The sequence below is a fragment of the Vanessa atalanta genome, chromosome 6 (assembly GCF_905147765.1).
Source record: "Vanessa atalanta chromosome 6, ilVanAtal1.2, whole genome shotgun sequence".
NCBI lineage: Eukaryota > Metazoa > Arthropoda > Insecta > Lepidoptera > Nymphalidae > Vanessa > Vanessa atalanta.
In genome coordinates, this window is record NC_061876.1 from 6,784,779 (window position 1) to 6,807,843 (window position 23,065).

Consider the following 23,065-nt stretch of genomic DNA (forward strand, 5'->3'; position numbering starts at 1 on the left):
ACACTGAAATAAATACTTACTTAAGATATGGATTTTAAAAATAGACACCTATATATTTATATGATTTTTGAGGTTTATTTTCTTACCCCGAAGATCGACAGCGAATATTAAAACAGGATGTAAATATAAAATAAAATATAAAATCTATCATTCTTAATATTATTATTTGAAATGCAGTTTATTGCAGTACCCTTCGAATCAACATATACCTTTTATACTATATTACATAGACGTCGATACGTATAAAAATTATGCATTTTACTTTTCGCAATCGTGACAGACTTTACACAACAAGAAAATTGACCTATTCACTTAGCTCGCTTCATCTGTACCGTGCGCTCGAAAATTTGAGATAAATGTTAAAAAAAAAATACTTTTGAAAGATCAAGTCAGTGTTGGTACATATACTTTATATTCTTCATAAAAATTATCTACACACAAGACTTTTTAATATAAAACAAAATCGAGTTTCTCAAATATAACTTATATAAAGAATTCAAGAGCGACGGCCGCCGCGGGCGAGCGCGCACGCCCCGCCGCCGCCCGCGGCGCGGCCGCGTAATAAATTAAACCAACGTAGATAATAAAATCGACCGTCTTCGAATCGAAAAGAGCCGAGCGGAGGAATCGGGCGCGTACGTGTGTAGCGAAGCGATCGTGGGGCTCGGCGCGTCCCGGAGCGTCACAGCACGTCACACTGACACAATATCGTCCATCGCGGGAGCGCGCGGCGCCTACTGCGGCTAAGTCGCGCCCGCGCCGCCGCCCGCGGCCCCCGCCGCGCCCCCGCCGCCGCCGCCGCTCGCGGGCGCGGGCGCGGCGCCGCCCGCCGCGTCCTCGTCCTCCTCCTCCTCGGGGTCGAACTTCAGCATTAGCTGCTTGAACTAAAAATTAAAGAGATATATTTTACGAATCTATCGGTAATGGATAAAAATATATGTGAAGTGGCATTCTGTATAGTATTTAAGAGCGTCAAATTTTGAAATAATTTATTTACCTCGAGATAGTCGTCGACGAGCCTTCTTCGACCTCGTTCGTCGAGTTCCTGTTCGTCGTTCGTGTCTTGCAACTGTGCAATTGTGGCCTTCGGCTCGAACTGAGGCGCAAGCCGCCGGGACACAGCCTTCTCGTAAACTTTTACACTTTCCGACGGAGAATACTGGTTGATTTTCCTGTTTGTAAAGATGACAATTTTGTAATGAAATAAGAAGTAGGAAAAATGTATACCATGTAAATATTATCTAATAATGTAATAGTAAAATCGATTCATTGTTATTCACGCGTATTATAGAGGCAACTTATAATGTGCAATATAACAAATATATTTAAGATTCTACTACCGCGTTTTCCTAAAGGGACTGTCGAAATTAACATAAGTAAATCATATTAATTTTCTAGTTAGAATAGAGTGCTGCGTATAGAAAATGACTAACGCGTCCGTGAACCCGTAGAGCTGCTTGAGGTGCTGCTTGAGCACGAGCAGCAGGAGACAGCCGCGCGCCTGTCGCATGGCGTCGCGCAGCGGGCGCGTCGTGAGCGGCAGTCGCGCCACCAGCGCCTCCGCCTCCTCTTCCTCATCCTCTTCTTCCTCCATCGACTCCTTCTCCTCGCTGCCTGTCTTATCGAGGCCCTGTCGGCGAGATCAACGTTTATAATTTTCGTAACTGAAAGTATTCCGCTCAGCGTTCGTACCGCATGAAATACAATAATGGGCTTTACAATAAATACTACTTCCTTAGAAATAAAACAGATTCAAAAATTAAATTGTACAGGAAATCCCTAAATAATAACTTCATATTACATTATATTTTTCATTTCAATTCCACCTCACATTAGCTCTGTAAGAGCTTGTAGCTTTATGTCTTAAGGTCTCTTGTTCTTGTAATTACTCTGGCCTAAAGAGTGGGTCACTTTAAATCGGAATATAACAATACAATGTATTGCTGTTTCGCCAAGATAAAGAAGTTGTACAAGGTACAGGAAAGTAGGTAAGTAGCGTATAAGTTGCTAAAAATTAAATCTGATGCATTTTCAATCTCGATAAACTTACCTCACGAAAAAGCTGTAGTAAATTTGATCCCGAGGTAGAAATAATAATATCAATGTGGTGTATTATAAAAAGTGGTTCATCTTGAACTTGATATGGAAAGTAGCTTAAATTATCAGCCAGGTACAACATTTGATCCAATGGAGCAGTCTGTAAATTCAAAGAGAACATATATTATATAACAATTGAAACAAAAGTATCATCTCAATAACATATATTGAGCACTTACAGATACATCATCGAATTGCTTCAATAATGACAATATTAGGGCTCGCCGTTGCGGCCGCGTATTACGCAGCAGCGAATATAAAAAACCATTGAGAGCTGTTGGTAAATCGTCTTGATCTTTTTTCCTGAAATATAATTATATCATGGTCAATGTACAACAAATACACATCATGTTGATTGATGATTTTTAGATTATTTATTGAATAAACCTTACCTAAACCCTCTAATTACTCCTTTTTTGCTATTTTGTAAAATTTTCTGTAACTGGTATGACAATTTTATGCCTAATTGTGCCTTCATATGTATGAAACCGGGATATTTCTTATCGATTTCCTGTAGATTTTTGTCGGCAGTATGTGAAACCGTTACCTCTGTATCTGTGCTCATACAAATTAAATATGGAACGATCTGAAAAACCACAAAAATATAGTAAGACAGCTCTTTTTTGCATAATGAAATCAATTTATAAGTACTTATAAAAATGAACCACATATAAAAATCGAAGTTAGCACCGACCTGCACGGGATGTACAAGTCCTTGCGCCAGAACCAGCTGCACTACTTTCATGGCGCTGGAGCGCACCACGGTGCTCGCATGCAGGAAGGAGCCAAGGATCTCCTTGAGGTACAGCTGGATGACTGTGGACGCCATGCCAGACGATACGTCTCCCATCTCTTTTAAATTTTCGTGCTTCGATCGCTTCGACCCTGAAATTATAAACTTTTATGAATCTCCATGAAATTTATGAACAATTATTAAAATAATCTTATATTTTTTATATTATTTCTTATTTCAAAAAAAATTTTATTTCTATACATACATTCCTTATCTTGTCTAATCATTCTCTGTTCCTCTTCTTGTAAGTACATTTCAATATTTCTTAGAACATCAGCTTTCATTTCTATTGGCGCTAGTTCAGACGTCAAAAGTTGATGGTAGAACTCTTTCAACTCTGGTCGCAACATGAACTCGTAGTGCCGCACGCACACGGAACCGAGTGCTTTAAGTGTATGCGATACAAAGTCTTCATCTTCTAAGCCCACGAAATACATAAGTGTCGCAAATACTTGCTCCTTAATGTCACTCTGTAATGGTAAAGATATTTGTAACTTGTAAAACATGTATTAATTAATTAACATTAATAGATATTAACACAATGTTCTCATATTTTTGTGCCAGTCTTTATTTTTGTTTATTTCTAATGTTCTTACCGTTAAGCCTTCTATAACTTTACTGTCGGTGAAGTCGAAGTATCTTAACAGCAGCCCTACGATAAAGAGAGCTCGACGAAAGTGCGGCCTCGTGTGCAGCGTTCGAGTCATGTCCGGGTTGCGTTGCCAACTGTGTTTCCACTGTAGCAGCACTCCTGGAGAAATACATAAGTTAATCAGTTAAAAAAATCATGACGCGTCAATAACCAATACAATTTAATTCTGATGAAAATAAATAGAGGTATTAATTTTTTTTCAATTTTTGACGTCTTGTCACTTACCATGATACTTGTTGAAGACGTCCCTAATGAGCTTATAATTGTGCGTGAGATTATTAACAATGGCCGCTAGACAGGCGATGCAGGACGCAATGACGAGCTGTCCGTGCTGCAGGATTAGCTTCACCGCGTCCTCCTCCAGCTGCGCAAGGAACACTTCACTCGGATGCTCCATGAGCGGCACAACCAGCTCCAGGGTCGACGCCACCGTCGACATTATTTGCTGCTCATATTGGTTCTAAAATAATTCAGATTATGTATTTATTTTAATCTTTATTAAGCATCAAATTATTAAAAATCTCTGCAACGGTAAATATATTTCATATAATTCTTTTATTTTGTATTACAGCAACAAGAAAATTTTAATTTCTATTAGATAATATGTGGTATCTTTGAACACAAAACTTATGGTATTTTTGAAAATTTTGTTTTTTTATTACCTGACATTTTAGACTGAGGTAAGGCTGTAGAGTTAATGCATGGTTAACTAATAATTGTGGTCTTATTTTTGCAAATAAATGCAGCGTCGAGAGACAAGCCAAAATTCGCTGTGACGAACCCATACCTAGAAATAATATTTATTAAAATCTTTATCTGACAATGCTGGTTGTTAAATCAATATTTATTGCTATTTTTACCATCTGTATTGGTTTCTTCCAACTGTAGTAAGTGTTCAATAAGGCAGTCAACAATCTGTTGGCAGGCAACCAATAGAGATTTGGGTGGTTGGTAAATAATTTTCGTTGAGTCATCTTTATCTTCTTTGGGTTTGAACAACTAGAATAACAAAAACATATGTTTAAAAATGTATAACGTAGCGGAAGGTTTTATCTTTATTTGAATAACTTACACTCATCAGTAGTTGCTGGAACCATTCGAGGCCCATGTCCCGAGAGGACACGACGACGTCGGTGATGTTGAGCACCTTCCGCGTGAGCGGGTCGGCCGTGGCCGCCGTGATGTCGAGCGCTCCGTGGCGCGCTGAGTTGGGACAGGGGCTGAACCACATGTTTTGAAACACTTCCATCACCAGCTTTCTTATTCCCTCTTCATCGTTTACCCTCCTGATCATTTTCACACAAATTTCGGGAATTTTCGGAAACTCGGGACATTCTATACAAATGTCTTTTAGGATTTTTATCACTCGTTTACGTACAGAGACACCCGTGTCCTAAAAATAAAAAGATAACATTAAAATAATTACGCTAAATACAATATACCGTTTACCTTTTATAGTATAAGTTAAGTAATATAAAGAAAAGTATTACAAATTATTGGGTATTCTAAATCGGCATTACCGTGTAAAATAAACTACGGAAAACAAATAAAATTACTTACTAAAATTCTATTCGAGAGCATTTCGTAATACTTGTCGATCAGATCCGGCCGGCTGAGCACGAACTTGCCAACGAGATCGACAGCTGCTTCCCGTACGGCCGTGGATTGATCGAGGAACGATCGGTTCACGCCTATCTTCATATCCGGCCTCGCCAGCACCGCGGGATCGGCCTCGACGATCATCGTCAAACATTTCATAGCTTTTGTACGTATAGCAATAGTATTCTCACACAAAATAACTAGAATTTTCCTAAGGTACCTGTCAAAGCTCTGGGAAAACGACCTCTTTGACGCTAAGTATTGAGAGATCAACTCTGCTCCACTATAGTCTATATACGATTGCATCACTTGAACTTGAGTTCCACCCTGATATCGGAATGGTCTGATTTTCTCAAGAAAGAAATTCTTCCGTCGTTCGATGGTCTTGAATTTTTCTGCCGACATAATAGCACTCGAGACGTGTTTTTTCGACTCTTTAATGCCACCGTCACTATCATCGTCCGGATCGGATTCTTCTTCACTGCTCTCCTCTTTGTGTTTTTTCTTCGATTTGTGTTTCGGTCTTTTAGTTGGTGATGAATTTTTCGGCTGAACCACCATGTCTCTGTACCATTGTGTTATATAAAAATGCCTCGCGCAATTCCAAGCTTGATCTTTTTGCCCATTGATGGCCAAGTAATCAAGCAATACCCTTTGTAGGAATTCTGTCCTCTCCTCATCTTCATCTAATCCCGATGTAAGAGACTGAAAGATACAATAAAATTTACTGCTGCAAATATGATGTAACTAAATTACTGTACTTCATAATATTAAAATATCTTACTCTACTCTGAAATATATAGAGTAAGGAGCGAAATAAATGTTTGTGGTGTTTCCTGCTATGCGCTCACCTGTTGCTGGCAGCCATCCTTCTCCTCCTCGGCGCGGATGTCCCGCACGACGGCGTCCATGGTGGCGAGCTTGGCGCGGGACGTGACGCTGTCTCTGCGCAGGCGCGACGCCACCAGCCCCAGGTACTCCAGCGACGCCACGCGCACCGGCATCTCCATCGATTTGTCTGACATGTATTTTACCTGAACATAATACACATTTGCCATTAGATACTCACAGTGTTGGAGCTGTTTCTTAATAATATTATAGTCATTTTTTTATTACGAAATATTTGTAAAGTGCATTTAATAAATTGATTTATAATAATTATCAAGTTTAATATTATTAATATAGGTAACTTTATCTTTTGTATGTTCTCACGTCTTAATTACTCGACCGAAAAAACCGACAAAGGGTAAATGGTAAGGGTAAAAACCGATGAAATGTAACTCTTGCCTCCCACGCGAGCGATGCCCCGGGTAGAATCTAGTTTATAATATGATTCAATAAATAACATTAACTTACAAGCATTGTTCCGAGTAAACTTAACAACAGCTCAGTGGCCGGCCATTCCGGTTTGTTGACTGTTGTCAAAAGATCATGAACAAAGTTTTCGAACAAGGGTCGGAAGTCGACTTCTTCCGATCTACTCCGACATTTATTCAGGAATGATGTGAGAAACGTACCACCCACACTAATGGCAGCTTCATATTTCGATATAATCATAAGATCTTTATCTACATGCTGAAAATATAAAATAAGAATAAAATGAACCTATAAATATGAAGGCCGGTAAGACATTATTTCAATTTTTTTCATAATATATTCACAAAATCGTACCTTCTTATTATCAGATTCGGAGTGTTCTTTATCTTTTTCTTTGTCATTCGATTTGCAGAGCGTTTCGGGCAAAGTGACGACACTTTGTACCAGTTGCAGGACGAGTGCGGTCAACATTTGGATATGTTGATTAGAACTCAATTGAAACGAGCGGAGATTGTGTTTCGAACTCGGTATTCGAGCTATCGATGCCAAAATATCCTCAAGCAACAGCCGCCTGTGTTGCTCGTATTTGGTAAATATCTGTTAAAAATGTGAAAAATTTAATACTCCAGTTAAATATGTCAGTCAAATACAACAGAGTCTTTCTCACCGTCGTGACGAGCTTCAGCGCGGACAGCTGCAGCTCGCTGATGTTCTCGACGAAGAAGGGCGACACGCCGACGGTGGAGGCGTGCAGCACCGTGGTGTCGGTGAGGTGGTGCGCGGCGAACAGCTCGGCGAGCAGCGTGACGCACTCGTGCGCGTGCGTGTACAGCTCGCGCACGGCGCGCGTGGAGTTCCCGCCGCGCTTGCTGGCGCCGCCCGCGCCGCCGCCGCGCCGCTTGCGCCCGTCCACTGCGCATTGCCTTATGCTTACTACGATATCTTACGATGCCGGTGCTCTGTGCGTGCTTACCGACCCATAAGCTCTGTACCACTGACACCGATGCTATTTTAGTTACGAGAGAGATACCATATTAGACTCTAGTGTTGACACGTATTGTCAGTGTGAGCAATAATTTATACTTCTAACGACGACGACGTCTCTATGCCACAGTGGTCCATTTAGTATTCAGCAAACTAAGGTAATGGATATAAGCTTATGAAGATTGATGGCATAATTTCGTGCTTCGTGCAGTCCGTCTCTGTCGGTACCATATACTCATCACATAGTCTATCGCTAAAAAACAATGCTCAGTATCGTTGTGGTCCGGTGTAATCATAGACACAAGGGACATATTTCTTACGACGCAAATGTCTATGGGCGATGGTGAACATCAGTTGCTCCGTTTGCTCGATCACCTACCTATTTTATATAAAAATTTACGAAACTATTCAAACTTAAATAATTAAAGAAAAATTATTGAGACTAACAAGTAAACTAACGTGTCCGAGTGAGACAGAATTAGAATACAAATGGCTTTGCACTGAATTTACAACTCTCTCTTGCATGATCTGCATGTTTAAATTTAACTTTCTACATTTTTAACTTAATATTAGTTTTCAAAGCGCCTCTTTGTATTATATCATTTAAATATTCATAAATTATGAAAGTGCTACATATTTTTTTAATTAATTGAAATGTTTCTGCGTTTAGAATATTTCTTTAATTTGTTTGACCGCAGATGGAATGGAGCAGGAGTATATTATAATAAAGTTAGTATGAGTATATTTTTTTTAAAGAAGTTCCTTAAGACCAGTCATTTATCATTCTGTAAATGTCTAATCCGAAACTAATTTTAATAATAACAATTTTTGATTTGTAAAATAGTTAATTGCTGATATACAATATTACATATATTTAAGCAAATTTTAATTTTCTAATAAAATTATTTCGAACGTTTATATGAAAAACGCTATATATTACCTTTCTTTTTTGAAGTACTTTGAATACTGTAAACCGGGTCGTATACACAGTAAATCGTGTTATTCAGTTGAAACTTTATAAACATAATGATTCTATCTATTACATCTTCTAGGAATATGCGCTTAGGCATACTGGGAGAAGTCATTATGTACAAGGCCGTGAGACTCGAATCAGATGCACACATAACTCTGTCTAATGCAGACTCGATCCATATTTGACGCATCTCTTCACTATCCTCCTGCAAAAAAGATTTAGAAAAATATATTATATCTATAGGATTATTTCAAATCATTCATCAAATGTCAAATCAAGTGACACTTACGGGATCCCCTATAAGAGACATTTTTTCTGCAGCTCTTATGTTCTTTTCCAATATACTCAGCAGCCGAACTAATCTATCCGCTGGAATGGCTTCCATAGCACCGAGATTTTTTAGCTTCGCCGCTTCAGCACATAGCTCCTGGAGTTGATACCGAGGCAGCAGCATATCTTCAGGAATATCTGTACCCTCTATAATCAAAGTAAAAGAGTCAAAGTCAATTGAAAAATAGTAACAATAACATATGTAATTTGTAATTTGATGTAATTTTTAATTTCATATAGTGAGGCAGAATGGAAAATAGGTCCCTATATCTAATATAAGATATTGGTTCTGTAAGAAATATTAACCATCTCTTACATCGACAATGCGTCCTCGGGAATTACGATATTATGCCCCCTGTGTTATTACGCTGGCTCACCCAGTCTTCAAACTGGTTACCAGCAATACTAAGTTTATCGGTAGATTACCAAGACGGGCTATCATAGCTAATTTATATAAACTTACCCATTTCATCAGTTACTATAATATCATCGTCAATAGTCTCAAAAACTGATTCAATTAATTTGTTGAAACGTTGATACGTATTTGTTTCCATAAGTTCGTCGACGGACAACATTTCCAGTACTGGAACCAACCGTCTTTCGACTTTTCGTAACTTTGGTCGAACTAAAAAAAAATGTTTTGGTTAATTTTAGCAGGAAGATAGTAACGTAACTATAAATTAAATTTGAACTACAATCACTGCAAGTTTAAAGTATTCGTAATACAGAAACGACCTGTTAATGTAGAATCTATTAAAAAGAACCAGTAGAATTTTCAGAAATTATATTACACTATGAAGGTGAAACTTGGTGAAAAAGTTTGTCTTACATCTACAAACTTTTTATTATTTGTATTATCTTGTATCGAGTCCTTAGATTTAAAATTTAATTAAATGATGGGACCCAATACGACTGCATCTGTTACGATATTATGAAACTGTAAATGCATTAGCTCCTGAGTCTCGAGTATTTTTAGGGATCGTGACACCGTACAATACCCATCAATAATAATGTATTTATTTTCGACGTGGACAAGTACGAGGTATAGTGTATTTTCCTGTTTATTAGTTATATGCACGCACCTACTACACACCTTTTCAGCGCCCAGGAACATGTGCATTACTAAAATGAATGCACACACTCTACTTAGAAAGTATGCTACACTATTGAGTTTCTGTGCGTGAATAATTACATTTCTAGTTTCATCATTGTTCTTTGTCGTCATTATAATGGGCCTAAAATTTTTGAAGACTTCATCTAATATATGTCTAAAACGACGTATCCACCACGATGTGTCAATTCATAGAATCACATTTGAAAACTGAGCTCATTTTTAATCTAAACAGGTACCTGTTTAAATAAAAAATATCCTGCGATAAAAAAATATTCGAGACAATTCTCCAATATTACTAAAATGCGTTTGCCAGCTTCGTTCTCGTAGCTATTTCAAATTGAAAGATAATTATAATGAAAACTGGCCTTCTTTCTGGGTTAGATTACATTAAATCGCTGTTCGTATTTATTCACATGGATTAGAAAAACTTACTATGTATTGCAACAATCGTTATTTGCATATATTTGTTGGTTTGCTTACAAACAACAACTCACCTATACCTATATATTTATTTAATAAGAAATAGTCTTTTAAACTCACCAATTGCCGCTTCAGCTTCTTCTTTTTTGCTAGCTTCCTCATGTTTCCTCTTCACTGCTTCCCAATTCTTTTCTCTAGCTATGTCTATTGCCTCCTTATCTTTATCTACAGCTGGTGTTGAATTACTCGATTTTGCTTTTAGCGGTTGATTGTCGTCAGAATCTGACTCTGCTGTGCTGTTTTTTCTCATTCTTTCCTCGGTCGGCATTTCATGTTTCTTTAAGATACCCTCCTATTATTTAATGTATTTAAAAATAACATGGTAATAATTAGTTGATTCTAAAGAGTAAGCTCTATCGGAAGAAACTTACACATTAGCAATAATTTGTTCACCGTAATTCTTTTAAATTCATATGCGCAAAAACTTCGCATTTTTTTACACTAGCAACACCATCAGACAACATTAGACAATTGCATATAAGAAAAGGTTCATAAAGGTAGTTCCGTGATACGCTAAATGAAATTTAAATATAAATTTAAAACTCTTTTTGCTTATTGATGCACATCTATTGTATACAATTTTAATATAATTAATATTTCAATGCAACTTTCACATTTTATTATTATTTTTTAATTTATCTATCAAATAATGCAAAATAATTAATAAGTAATAGACATAATAATAGTCATACATATAGAACTAGTAACTCAACTTCAATAAACTTTTTTATTATTTATATACTTTAAAGTAAAATGATTTAATATTAAAAATTTATTAAAATCATGTTTAAAATATGCTATTGTTCTATTCTAACAATTAATGTGTAAATAAAGATTACATATCAAATTAAATTTGAAAATTGCAAATCAAGTTTCGTACTTACAGAAAGACGCCCTAATTTTACAACAGGATATCTGCTATTCATAAAGGTTGTACTTCTGTTGGGATCTTGTTTTTCCTGTGTGGTATTTTGTATCATAGGTGGCGGTGCATATGGAGCACCCATAGATGGCTGAGGCACTTGCGGTTCGTGACGCAAAGGAGATGGTGCCACACTAGCTTGGGCCGGAGATTGGCCTGTTACTACATTGCCATCTAAAAATACATGTAATTAAAATATCAAAAGATATATTTAATTTGAAAATTAAATAATTTTGTCAAAAAACACATACCTTGCTCATATGTCTTATCTTGAGACTGCATTAGTTGCTTTTGTTGATCAGTCATATTACTGGGTGATATAGAAAGTGGATCTTTGTCCTCACTTATATTAGTACCAAAACTCCTACTATCTTGGACTAAACTGTTATAATATCCACCATTTTGAGGATTTGAAGCATTCGAAAGTGGACTTGTATATATATTGGACTGGTTTGAAGTATTCCAAGGTGGAGAAACATTATTTTGGGCAGTAATATTAACTTGGCTTCCTGGCCGAGCTTGAGAAGGCGGTGAACCAATATTCACGTGAGGTGAAGACTGGCAGGGAGGAGCTATGAGTTGTTGATTAGGAATGGAAGCTGAATGTATGGATGTTCCATGTGATGAGGGACTTGAATGGACTGTATTGTGTGATGCGTAATTATATGTAGAAGATGGTGACATCCCATTAAACTTGGATGTGTGAAGGTGATTATTACCCCAATGGTTTCTTTGTTGTTGATCAAATACATTGGGGTTTACATGTAATATAGCCTTTAATAATTCAGGCGTAGTTTGTTGGGGAGCTGGACTGACTGCATTTGGTATGCTTTCATCCTTTAAGTCTCTGAAAAGTTTTCACATAAAATTATGTTTGGTGCAATAAACATTGTACTCTAAAAACAACTACTTTGTTTTTATTTCAAATAAGGTTTATATATAAGTGAAATAGAATTATTTTAGGTATTTTGTCTTAAATATGATCATATCCTTACATATGTTGCACTGATGTTTGCATTAGTGATTGCAATAGCAAAGAAACAAGGTTGTCATCACGAGTTGCGAGCAATATGGCTGCTTCTTCAGCAACACGAGGATGGAACAACTGAGACTTGTTGTTAAGTGTTGATGGTAAGGGTGTTGGTAATGGAAGCACTGGTAACACTGCAATGACACAACAAATATTTCCCAAAATAAAATAATATATCATAGAATATATTTAGCCATCTCGTTACAACTATATTGTAATAATAATTATTATTACTCATTAATTAATTAAAATACACAACATTAATCGCTTGACTATGATTATAATTCGCTTTTACTAAATAAATATAAGTTTAAAGTCTTGTGATACTTTTTCTTTTTCATTTTAAGGCTTTTGTTTTTGTTTTTAATATACAGGGATACTTCTCTACATCTTCATGGTCAACTTTTTACTGTTATAGCCAATTTTTAATTCAGTTTTTTTATAAACTATATGTATAGAGGCACTGTTGTTGTTGGATAAGATATAGCAGCAGAATTTGTGACAATTGACATTCAATCTCTCTACAGAAAGAACTACGTTAAATATGTTTCTAAAACCTTAAATAACGATAAGTTCATATATTTTATTTTTAATATATCTATTATGTAAGAAAACATCTTATTCTTCAGTTCCGTTCAGTTGCCCTTTTTTTGATACACAAATTACATAACCAAAGTTATAATATAAACATAAGTAGATTATTTATTATATTATTTCTCTAATTAATTGCAATTTTCATACCAATTATTTCTTAATTTATCAGTTGTATAGAGAAGTTTCACTGCACCTAATTCTGTTCTCTATATTTTACAATATGTTATAATTGAAAATCGAAAATATGACTTAATTTTTTTTTTTATCACGCTTTTAACACCTGTATATTATATATAATTTTTATAGCCTAATTTATATTTGTTCTAAGTTAAGGAATATATTATTAATTAATTCTATATTTCAGTAGAGAAGCGATGAATACTAAGCCAACTTGAACAAGTCATTTACAAAATCATTTTGTGATAAAAAATCGAGCTTTAAAAAATATTATAATATCTTGCACAAGTTTCTGTGCAACAAAATGATAAAGATTGGCATACTGGCAAATATGTCAACTGATGGTTAGTGGTCACCACCACCTATAGACATTGACACTGTAAGAATTGACGCTGTATTGAATATTCCATACATTGTCAATGTGCGACCAACCTTGGGATCTGTGATGTGATGTCTTTTGCTTACATTTGGCTCACTAAATCTTTAAACCAGAACATAACAATACTAAGTAAAGCTTTTTAGCGGTAGAAATTCAAACCTTGAGTGCCCAGGCAGGTTTGTAAAACCTTACCACCAAGTTAAATCGTTACCATTAAATTAATTTAAAAAAAAAGAAATCAAATACTATATTTATAGTTGTAAATATGATCCCATTCACAAAACACTATTAGGATTCGTAATGTCTAACAGATACTAATCCTAAGTAATATAAAATTACCATAAGTTTTCTTGCTGATGAAAGTTATTCAATATTAATGTTCAAATTTGAAAAATATTTTACAATTAATATAACTAAGCTATATATTTTAACTTAAAATAAAATTATCCCAAGTATCTAACAATAATAATTATATGCGGGTTGTTTTATTTTTAATTATTATAAATAATAGATCAGAAAAAGACTATTTGCAAGTTACTTACTAGAATAGAAACAGGAATTACATTTATGTAATTATGCTTTTTATGCCTCACTAGCATTTTTGTATGCTGAAATTTTATTTTATGTTTAGACCGACACCAATAGCATAATATAATATTTAGAAAAAAAAGCATGATTATCATAATAATTTTCATTAATTATGAAGAGATATATGTTAATATTTTTTAGTTTATATATTTTAGAACCATCTAATAATTAATGTTAAGTCATCTTTACCTATTACATAAATATATTGAATAAATATTAATAATATTAATTTACATTATAATTATACTTTAAAGTTGATTCCATTGATGAAATTATAAAGTTTAAATTACTGTAAGAGTATTGTTAGAGATATTAACACATTTAATTAAGTTTAGAAATGAATTTATTTGGTCATGTATATTTTTATATGAATATCAAAGTAAATTGCTTTGCAATATATTATTGACCTATATAAACAAACAAACCATGATTCTACATTATTTAAATGATTTTAAAAGTAAAAAAATAGTAAGAAACGATTGATTAGCATAGATATTCTATTTAAGTAGTATAACATACTCACAGTCAGTCAAACTAGCTACTCCTGCTAAAGTGGTAATAGGGACACTTGGAATATCCCTCTCATTCATCTTGATGTCAATTTCAATTTATTTTTCCAGGTTTACTAATGCTGTCCTAAAAGTTAAAAAGAAAGTCTTTGCTGTGGTAATGTAACAAACACCAATAGAAGTTGTTTGCGTAGTCGCCGATTCCATTATCATTACAATTTCCACATAAGCGGCACTGTGCACAATTAAGTTTCACATTTGCTAGTTGGTAGTTTATCACAGAAAAGGCATTTCACAAAAATAGTTAATTAATAAATCCCAAAGATTGTTGTGAAAATAGGGCAGCCGTCAATTTGATGCTTTGTTGTGCGTTGTGCATCAAAACGAAGGTCAGCGCATCTGTTCGACACTCCCAATAAATTAAACGAAAAGTTGTTTTGATTATTGTAAACAAGATTTGCTTACAATATATTCTCAAATACTCACTGAAACATTATGTTAACTATTTATATCCAGGACAAATCAAACATAATCCTAACATTTAGATAATCAAGGAAATGTAAGCAAGTGTTGCCTTATGACTATACTGTACTTAATAACTTTTACAATTTTTTCGTTTTTTTTCTTTTCTATCCATAAATACTTCACTTTTACTACCATACGTTTAATTTAGATAAAAAATAAATATTTTCATAAGATAAGAATTTATATATAACCAAATAATATGTTAAACAATGTTCAAGTAAAAATGTAGTTGTAGTACCGTCTTTCTTTAAGGCTCAATGCACATTGTCAATAAAATGTATGTTGTTAGATTACATTATTTTGTGTCTAAATTTTCTATTTAATTATTAATTATTGTAATTTATTATAAATTTTAGTAATTTATTTAGTATATATTTTGCAAAATATATCATATATACTTCACTGCTAGCATGTACAATTACAACAAAATAAATATTGTTGAAAAGGGCATCAAGGTGCTCGTGGTGAAAAAATCGTTTTTGTTATCTGTATGTTGTTACTGAAATTTGTAATGTAGTAATATGTACAATATTACAAATTTCAGTCGATTAGAAATTCTGTACAGAAAACACGCATTGTATAAATTATGCATAGTATCAGCAACATTGCATACATTAGTGCACCTTTGAACTCTAGATTTTCAAACGTACACTTTTTGAAAGCAATTTTTTTTCCTTTGATTACAAAATAATTTGTAAAATGCATTTTTAATATTTTTGACAACAAATGTTTTTAGGGCCATATTATGCTTTTTTAGATTTTCGTATCTGCCTTTTATTTTATAATCTAAAATACATAAAATATTATTTATACCATTATATATTTGCTCTTAACAACGTATTTATTCGTGATAATTTTGTTTCATATCTCGGTTTTATACATGGGTTATAGTTTTTTCTTCTATTTTCTGTCTAGTGTCTACAGCTTAATTACTCTTCTGTATGCTGAAAATCGAGATGTCAAAGTTTGTTTGCTGTCCTGTAAAGAATGAAGATTTGTTGAAATCAAATCATACTTAATAATACTCTTTTTCACAGAGATTTTATTTATTTATCTTATTCATAAGTTTCTAAGTAAATACATTTTTATTTTAAATTAAGGTAACAGTTTAATTACTAACTTGCCATAATATAAAATAAATAGCCATAAAGTATTGAGTATGTGATATGTATAGTATAAATCTAGACTTAATCGAATTATAAAAAAGTGGAACGTTTCGAGATTTTTAAAAATCATGTTCAGTGTCCACGTTACATTAACCAATTTTTAAATCATTTTTAAAGCTTTATATATTTAAATTAATTAACAGTCACTTAACTGCACGACCAATAATAATATTGACATTTTAAAGACTGACTTAACGAATAACTTAATCTGCGATATCTTATTTAAATACCTACCTAGTTAGTATTCTATCACGCTAAAGTGCATAGCATGCTTAATTACATATTTGCATAATTGAATGCATCGTGACCTCTAAATTCCTTTCAGGTAAATCTTCGTGCTCATACAATGTATGCAATGACTACTAGCACTTTTAAGTGGTATCTTAAATACCTTGGATTGCCTCTATCAATTATTTTTACTATGTACCGTTTGTGTAAACGAGTCCAAAACAATAAAATAAGAAATGCTTTACAAGGAAAGGTAATAAGTAATTTTGTATTTAAAATATGTGATATATAATTAATAAACTTGTTTCCTTTATTCAAAATTTACTTTTTGTATAATTATTTATAAATACGAAATATTTCCATCTTTCAGGTTGTTGTTGTTACTGGAGCAAGTTCTGGTATAGGAGAAGCCTTAGCTCATGTTTTATATGAAAATGGTTGTAAAGTTATTTTGGCATCAAGAAGGATAAATGAATTAAATAGAGTAAAGGAAGATCTCTTATCAAAAAAAAATGTAAGTTTTATTTTTCATTTTTATAATTAATTTTCATACTGTGTTTTGTTGTTTTGGGACATTTTATTATTTTGTATATATATAATAAGATACTTTGTATTACTATACAATAACATAAATGGAGTCTACTTACATACTACAAAAGCATAGATCAAGGAAGCTTAAATTTTTTGTAGCTTAATATGATTTTTGTAACTAAAAAAATGATTTAAAATACAATTTTTAATTTTTATTTATAGGCTTTAACAACAGAGGAACCACTTGCCATTGAATTAGATTTATCAAATTTAGATCAGTTAGAGTCATTTGTTAACAAGGTTTATGAAAGTTGTGGGAAAATAGATATTTTAATTAATAATGGTGGAGTATCTCATCGTGGTTCAATCCTCCATACAAAGCTAGATGTGGATCAGAAAATCATGTTAACAAACTATTTGGGCTCTGTAGGAATAACAAAAGGTAATTATTATAACTTTAATAAAAAAAATGTATAAATTTGTTATTAATTGATAATCTGTATATGTTATGCTTTCTTACAAAAGCTATATTTAAGTATAATAATTGGAAACATACCAGCTTATAATTTGAGCATATACAAAGTTATTTTGTATAAATTCCATTAAGTTAGTTGAATTACATCTATATTCATAATATTCTTATTACACTTTTTTAAACAAATATTATATTACTTAGCAGTAGGTACCACAAATTCATCAAATATTCTAATGCTAAATAGCAATACTTTATATGGTTATGTTTTAGTTTGAAGGGTGAGAGAGTGTTAATACAGGCACAATGGACTTAATAATTTGGTTCCCGAGGTTGGTGGCATATTTACAATGTCATTGATACTCAATATTTCTTAAATTGACAATGTCTATGAACAGTGGTCACACATTTTCAACCTATTATAATTTAAAAAATGATGTAATATTTTCAATAATAATAAAAAACAACCTGAGTAATTAAAAGTATGTACATAGAATGTACTTCACCAACTTTATACCTAATAACCAGAACCCTTGAATCTTGACCAAAGATTGTTGTTAGAAACTTGGGCAAAAGCCTCTGTTTATGTACTTAATTTGTGTTTATAATATTATGCTCTACTGAGAAGGAAAACAGTGAGGAATAGCGTAGAAAAGTGCCAGATTAAATTCTGCTGTGTATAACCAGCATTGGAGCATCATATTGGTATAAGCTCAACTCTACTAATCAGTTGGCCATTTACAGGGTGTTACCACTACTACGACTGCACTGTACCTCATAAAACCTCCTCCTACCTCATAAATTAAAAGCTTTAGCAATTGCTGTTCAGCTAAAGATAAATATTTTTTTTTAGCTGTGTTACCAAGAATGGTAGAAAGGAAAAGTGGTCACATTGTATTTATTAGCTCAGTCCAAGGATTAATAGCTATACCTGATCGGTCTGCATATGCCGCATCAAAACATGCTCTTCAGGCTTTCGGAGATTGTTTGCGTTCTGAAATGTATCAACATAATATAGATGTATCTGTTGTTAGCCCGGGATATGTTAAGACATCCGTTTCATTAAACGCTCTTACTGGTTCTGGAGAAAGTCATGGAGGTAAACAAGTATTTTTATTAAGAGTTAGTGCTTTTAGTTTTTTGTATCATTAATGTTCCCTGAATTTGTTTTTGAATGTACAGACAAAGTATGAAATATTGCAATATTTTATAAATGTCGACTTCACACAATCAGTCTTAATCACCCAAAAGTCAAATATGTGGCATTGAAAACACAAATGTTTTTTGCGAGTGTGCCCAGGCACTATTGATAATAGTCAGTATTCTAAAAACTAAAGTTCAATTAGTATTGTACTTTAAATTTTATCAAACTCATGTAACTTTTTTTTAAAGTAACTTACCATCATTTACTAATTATTATTTTTTTCAGTTATGGATTCAAGCACTGCTGCTGGATTTTCAGCGGAATATGTTGCCATGAAGATTGTAGATTTGCTTGTGAACAAAGATAAAGAGTTAATTATAAGCCAGTTTCTTCCAAACTTAGCAATAACAATAAGGCATTCAATGCCATTTTTATACTTTTGGATAATGGCTAGAAGAGCTAATAAGACTGCTTAAGAGCAAAGTACTGCACTAACTTGCAGCACAAACATCATACCGTAGTAATTAGATATCAAACAGGATCTTTTGTCCAAGGGTTAAACTCAGCTTACATGGTAAATAAGTTGATTGGTACATTAATTATTTATTTATTAATTTTGCTAATCTACTGGTGTAAATAAAACAGATTGAAAAATTAATTTAACTTTTATTGCATGATATAAGTGTTTTTTTCACTTTTATCATGGTCATAATATAACAAAATCATTTAACAACCAGCTATCATTTCTAAAAAAGCATTCTTATAATCATTTTTTTGTACAGAATTCAACTATTCTAATCAGTAATATTTTTAAATAATTGTAACAAATTTTACACTTTAATCTAACAACAAATTATTTTATACAGAAGGTAGAGACAGCATAGAAAGAAGCAATACAGGCATTCCCTATTCTTTCAAATTATTTAATCACAAAAATATCTATATTAATATGAATACATATTTTATACCTATCTCATTTGAAAGTGTTATAAATTCTCCATACACAAATAGCTGCTGCAGCTAAAGACACTGTACTATGTAAAATTATTTTTCTTCTATTATCTGTGTGCACAAGTACAACTGGCGATGCAGATGTTAGATCACTTAAAATAGGTAGTTTAGATAGGCGATGTAGATTTTTTTCTTCCTGATATTTGCAACAGGGATCCCATTGCCAGGATAGGGTGTAGCAACCAGCACAAAGGACCGAGACTATGCCAAAAGGTGTGCAAGCCAATGAACTCCATGTCAAGCCTGAAAAATTAATATTATTCTTGAGTATTTAATACTTAATTTGCTATTTAATTCCAGTTAGACAATATTATTATTACCTGATGCAATGCTACACAAACCACTATAAACAGAAACTTTATGTAACAAATTTCCTACATATATCCATCTAGCTGTTTCTTCTCCTAGAGGTTCGGGTTCTATTACTATAACGCTCACACCAGCCTCCAGTGCTCTTTCCAATTCCATTTCAAATTTAATGTGAGCATTTTCACTGTCGTAAACTTCTCTAACTATTACTACTTGTGATGGTTTGAGATCACTGTAAAGTTAAAAACACAAGCATTTTTATCAATGAAAATTTGAAAAAATAATAAGGTTTCTAAGTAAATTTGTTTCTTATTAAAGTCACAATTGAGTAAGTTCAAAATTATTTTATTTTCATTTTATATAATTATTAACTTTTCTTTATTTACAAACCTGTCACTTTCATCACCCGCCATGTTAACTATAGAGACTAGACAAATGTCATGAAAATGAAATGTAACAAAGAGCATTAGATACCAACTACACGCAGCAATTTGTGTAATCTGTGTAACATTTTATGTTAATAATAGTTGTAAAACGAAAAAAACTTTTTTAAAAACAGCCTAGTCGTTGAATACAAAATAATTATGAATCATCATATCTGAAAATATGAAATAAATAATCTTGACACGACGGTTGAATTAAAGAAAAATTGCTTATCAATAAATGACTAATAAACGTTGTTTAATAAAAGGTGAACTATTAAGAAATTGTTGACTACATATTCTTTGCCATTTCTTCATCATTTGGTGGCACTTATTATTTATATTACAGAATATCAATTTCTTACCCATAATATTTTATGCGATAAATTAAAAATATTCCCTAGTTAAAAGAACAAAGTTATGATTAATAGATTATTATTATTAGATTAGGATGTTGAAAATTGTACTAATAAAATTAATTACATAGTTCTAATTTTTTAATTGAAAGACTGACTGATACGGGAGATGAGACTTATGTGAAAAGCCTAAATGCCCCATAGCAAGGTATTGGATACAAAATAAGCTGGATAAAAAGCCCTGAACATGTATAATGTGTACTAAGGTCGATCTAAATATTTTTATATTATTTTCACAAGTCTTATATTGTTTTGATGATGATCCTATATTTTTTTTATAGCAAATTCGTTTAAGTTGCCTTCGTTTAGTGCATATTTTGTAAGGTTCAATTTACTTAGCGTTTAAACATTAGTTATTATGAACAAGTTAAAGATATATATATATATATATTTTCATAATAGAATTAAAAACAACGAATGGTCTATAAATATTAACCAAAATAAAAATAAAATATTTGCCACATCGACGATCCGAACGCACTCTGATATCCCAGCAATATAATTATGATCTGCATATTTCGTTGGGAACTCTGGAGTTTAGTTTTGCAGCAGCAGCATTTAGCGTCCAGTTCAGCCAATCGTCACTAAAGCGTTTCATTCCACCCTCAGCTTCATCATGTGTATTACACTCGTAGATAACGGGTGTAATGATTTCTAGATCATGAGGGACTGAAGCTCTAGCTACTATCTACGGTGAAGCCAATTGTTTTATGTGGTCACTAAGTGGTTTGAACCTCCAACATGGACGTGCAAACCGAGCGTTTCCTTGTTATTGCCATTCGTTGCTATTGCCATAGTAATTGTGGAAGTTGGAACTATAGGTCCTTAATATTATGAGAATTTATCCGAAGGCCTAACGGAGTCAAAGGGTAGGGGCACGGTAAACTTCTCTCTAGTAGTTTGTGTTGTCTCTACATTTGTACTAAATGTAAGGTTTTAATATATCTATCAAAAAGTGCCTGTAACAGCCCACTTAAATAAAATTTATATTGATTTTTATAAAATTTAAGAAAAAACCTAACAGTATAGTTATGGTTACTTAAAAACTTTTTTCCTTCTCTAACTGTTCGCCCACTAATGCCATTCTAAAATCCGTTTGCCGCATTAGGTAAAGGTGAATGTAGATAACAGTTCAGACTATGAGCGTATGAAATCAATAATTCTTATAAGGTGTTCTATTCCTAAAACATATTATACTAAGGTTTAGTTTATATTCATTTAATTTTTCGCTTGTGACTTTTTAAAGGTTTAATTCATGTGTTTAGTGAGATACTTATAAGGTGCGTGTGGGTGCAAGGCTGACCTTATAGGCGCCCACAGATTACTAACATTTATATGATTTCCCGACAACCCACTCTTTTTGACATTATATCCATAACTGTTGCAAAAGTTATTAAGTATAAATTTTAAATTAATAAAAAAAACCTTTATCTAAATCTAGCATAATAGATTCTATTAAGTCCATTTTGGTCTTTAATTTTAACGAATAGTCTGCATTTATCATTTCTATTTATTTACATTTTGAGAGACGATGATTTATGTTTAGATTACTTTTGTACTGTAATATTAAATATACCACTTCTCTTTAAAGTCGTAGTCTATGTCGTGTCATTAAATACATAAAAGTCCTTCAAAAAAGATTTAGATATTTCATGCCGCTTTAATAATGTAACGTAGAAAAAGGGATTAAAATAAATTAAATAGTTGGAAATCTTCATTATGTATATGTATAAAACAAAGTCGCTTACCGCTGTCTGTCCCTGTGTATGCTTAGATATTTAAAATAACACACCGGATGCGATTTTGATGCAGTTTTTTCCATAGATAGATTGATTCAAGAGGATGGTTTATATGTATAATACATGCACAGTATAGTGGAGAAACACTGATAATTTTAGAGGTTTCCAAAGTTATGTCGTAAATAAAAACATTTTTTTGCGCTTACATTGCAAACGCTGGCTGAACCCTAAAAGTTAGATCAAAATAATGTAGTATAATCCCTGATATGTCTATCTCTTAGGGATAACCCACAATAACCATTTTTATCCTTTACTTTTTACGAGAGATAATGACGTATTTTCGAAGCGTTTTTAAGCAATACAACATTAATCCTTATCTAATTAAGTACCTTAAATACATTGTGTATTTAATATAGAACAATATGGCCCTTACATAATGTTATTTAAATGAATATTTTCCAAGATACAATAGATTTAAAATGCAGGGATGTAGCGGTTTGTATTGTAATTATTTTGAATAAAAAATTGGAATAAACTTATCTGTGTGCGATTTAATACACTATC

The 23,065-nt window shown here is 33.0% G+C and overlaps 3 protein-coding genes across 7 annotated transcripts; 1 reads left to right on the forward strand and 2 right to left on the reverse strand.

Moving 5' to 3' along the window:
• Nucleotides 1-145: 145 nt before the first annotated feature.
• On the reverse strand, nt 146-15,100 carry LOC125065012 (nipped-B protein). Of its 3 annotated transcripts, XM_047672404.1 has the most exons (27): nt 15,025-15,100; nt 14,553-14,665; nt 12,257-12,425; nt 11,513-12,108; nt 11,224-11,435; nt 10,400-10,631; nt 9,209-9,370; nt 8,705-8,892; nt 8,383-8,620; nt 7,126-7,370; nt 6,813-7,055; nt 6,498-6,716; nt 5,993-6,175; nt 5,103-5,846; nt 4,615-4,935; nt 4,403-4,541; nt 4,205-4,329; nt 3,768-4,002; nt 3,487-3,641; nt 3,096-3,360; nt 2,792-2,982; nt 2,490-2,683; nt 2,277-2,400; nt 2,051-2,197; nt 1,434-1,630; nt 998-1,172; nt 146-884 (listed from the first exon to the last, which is right to left on the reverse strand). In XM_047672404.1, exons 2-27 carry the CDS (start codon nt 14,617-14,619, stop codon nt 744-746), a joined length of 5,907 nt encoding a protein of 1,968 aa, XP_047528360.1. In that variant the 5' UTR covers nt 14,620-14,665; nt 15,025-15,100; the 3' UTR covers nt 146-743. The 3 variants fall into 3 exon arrangements, with proteins under 3 accessions (XP_047528360.1, XP_047528361.1, XP_047528358.1); XM_047672405.1 differs by lacking the exon at nt 15,025-15,100 and having other exon boundaries at nt 10,400-10,616; nt 14,553-15,018; XM_047672402.1 differs by lacking the exon at nt 15,025-15,100 and having other exon boundaries at nt 14,553-15,018.
• Nucleotides 15,101-16,021: 921 nt separating this feature from the next.
• LOC125064889 (dehydrogenase/reductase SDR family protein 7-like) lies at nt 16,022-19,262 on the forward strand. 3 transcript variants are annotated; one of them, XM_047672193.1, is made up of 6 exons: nt 16,022-16,163; nt 16,555-16,710; nt 16,828-16,971; nt 17,211-17,430; nt 18,314-18,559; nt 18,890-19,262. In XM_047672193.1, the coding sequence occupies exons 2-6, from the start codon at nt 16,576-16,578 to the stop codon at nt 19,078-19,080; spliced, it is 936 nt and encodes a 311-aa protein (XP_047528149.1). In that variant the 5' UTR covers nt 16,022-16,163; nt 16,555-16,575; the 3' UTR covers nt 19,081-19,262. The 3 variants fall into 3 exon arrangements, with proteins under 3 accessions (XP_047528149.1, XP_047528150.1, XP_047528151.1); XM_047672194.1 differs by lacking the exon at nt 16,022-16,163 and adding an exon at nt 16,246-16,466; XM_047672195.1 differs by lacking the exon at nt 16,022-16,163 and having other exon boundaries at nt 16,473-16,710.
• Nucleotides 19,263-19,299: 37 nt separating this feature from the next.
• LOC125064890 (transmembrane protein 11 homolog, mitochondrial) lies at nt 19,300-20,395 on the reverse strand. The gene is made up of 3 exons (XM_047672196.1): nt 20,315-20,395; nt 19,936-20,156; nt 19,300-19,858 (listed from the first exon to the last, which is right to left on the reverse strand). The coding sequence occupies exons 1-3, from the start codon at nt 20,389-20,391 to the stop codon at nt 19,578-19,580; spliced, it is 579 nt and encodes a 192-aa protein (XP_047528152.1). The 5' UTR covers nt 20,392-20,395; the 3' UTR covers nt 19,300-19,577.
• Nucleotides 20,396-23,065: the final 2,670 nt, after the last annotated feature.

Coding starts and splice junctions, on each gene's coding strand:
- LOC125064890 (XM_047672196.1), bottom strand. CDS start 20,391: ATGCTCTTTGTTACATTTCATTTTCATGACATTTGTCTAGTCTCTATA. Junction 20,157..20,314: donor GCGGGTGATGAAAGTGACAG/GTTTGTAAATAA, acceptor TTAACTTTACAG/TGATCTCAAACCATCACAAG. Junction 19,859..19,935: donor TTTGTGTAGCATTGCATCAG/GTAATAATAATA, acceptor TTAATTTTTCAG/GCTTGACATGGAGTTCATTG.
- LOC125065012 (XM_047672404.1), bottom strand. CDS start 14,619: ATGAATGAGAGGGATATTCCAAGTGTCCCTATTACCACTTTAGCAGGA. Junction 2,684..2,791: donor GACTTGTACATCCCGTGCAG/GTCGGTGCTAAC, acceptor GTGGTTTTTCAG/ATCGTTCCATATTTAATTTG. Junction 2,198..2,276: donor AGCAATTCGATGATGTATCT/GTAAGTGCTCAA, acceptor TTGAATTTACAG/ACTGCTCCATTGGATCAAAT.
- LOC125064889 (XM_047672193.1), top strand. CDS start 16,576: ATGTATGCAATGACTACTAGCACTTTTAAGTGGTATCTTAAATACCTT. Junction 16,972..17,210: donor ATCTCTTATCAAAAAAAAAT/GTAAGTTTTATT, acceptor TTTTATTTATAG/GCTTTAACAACAGAGGAACC. Junction 17,431..18,313: donor CTCTGTAGGAATAACAAAAG/GTAATTATTATA, acceptor ATTTTTTTTTAG/CTGTGTTACCAAGAATGGTA.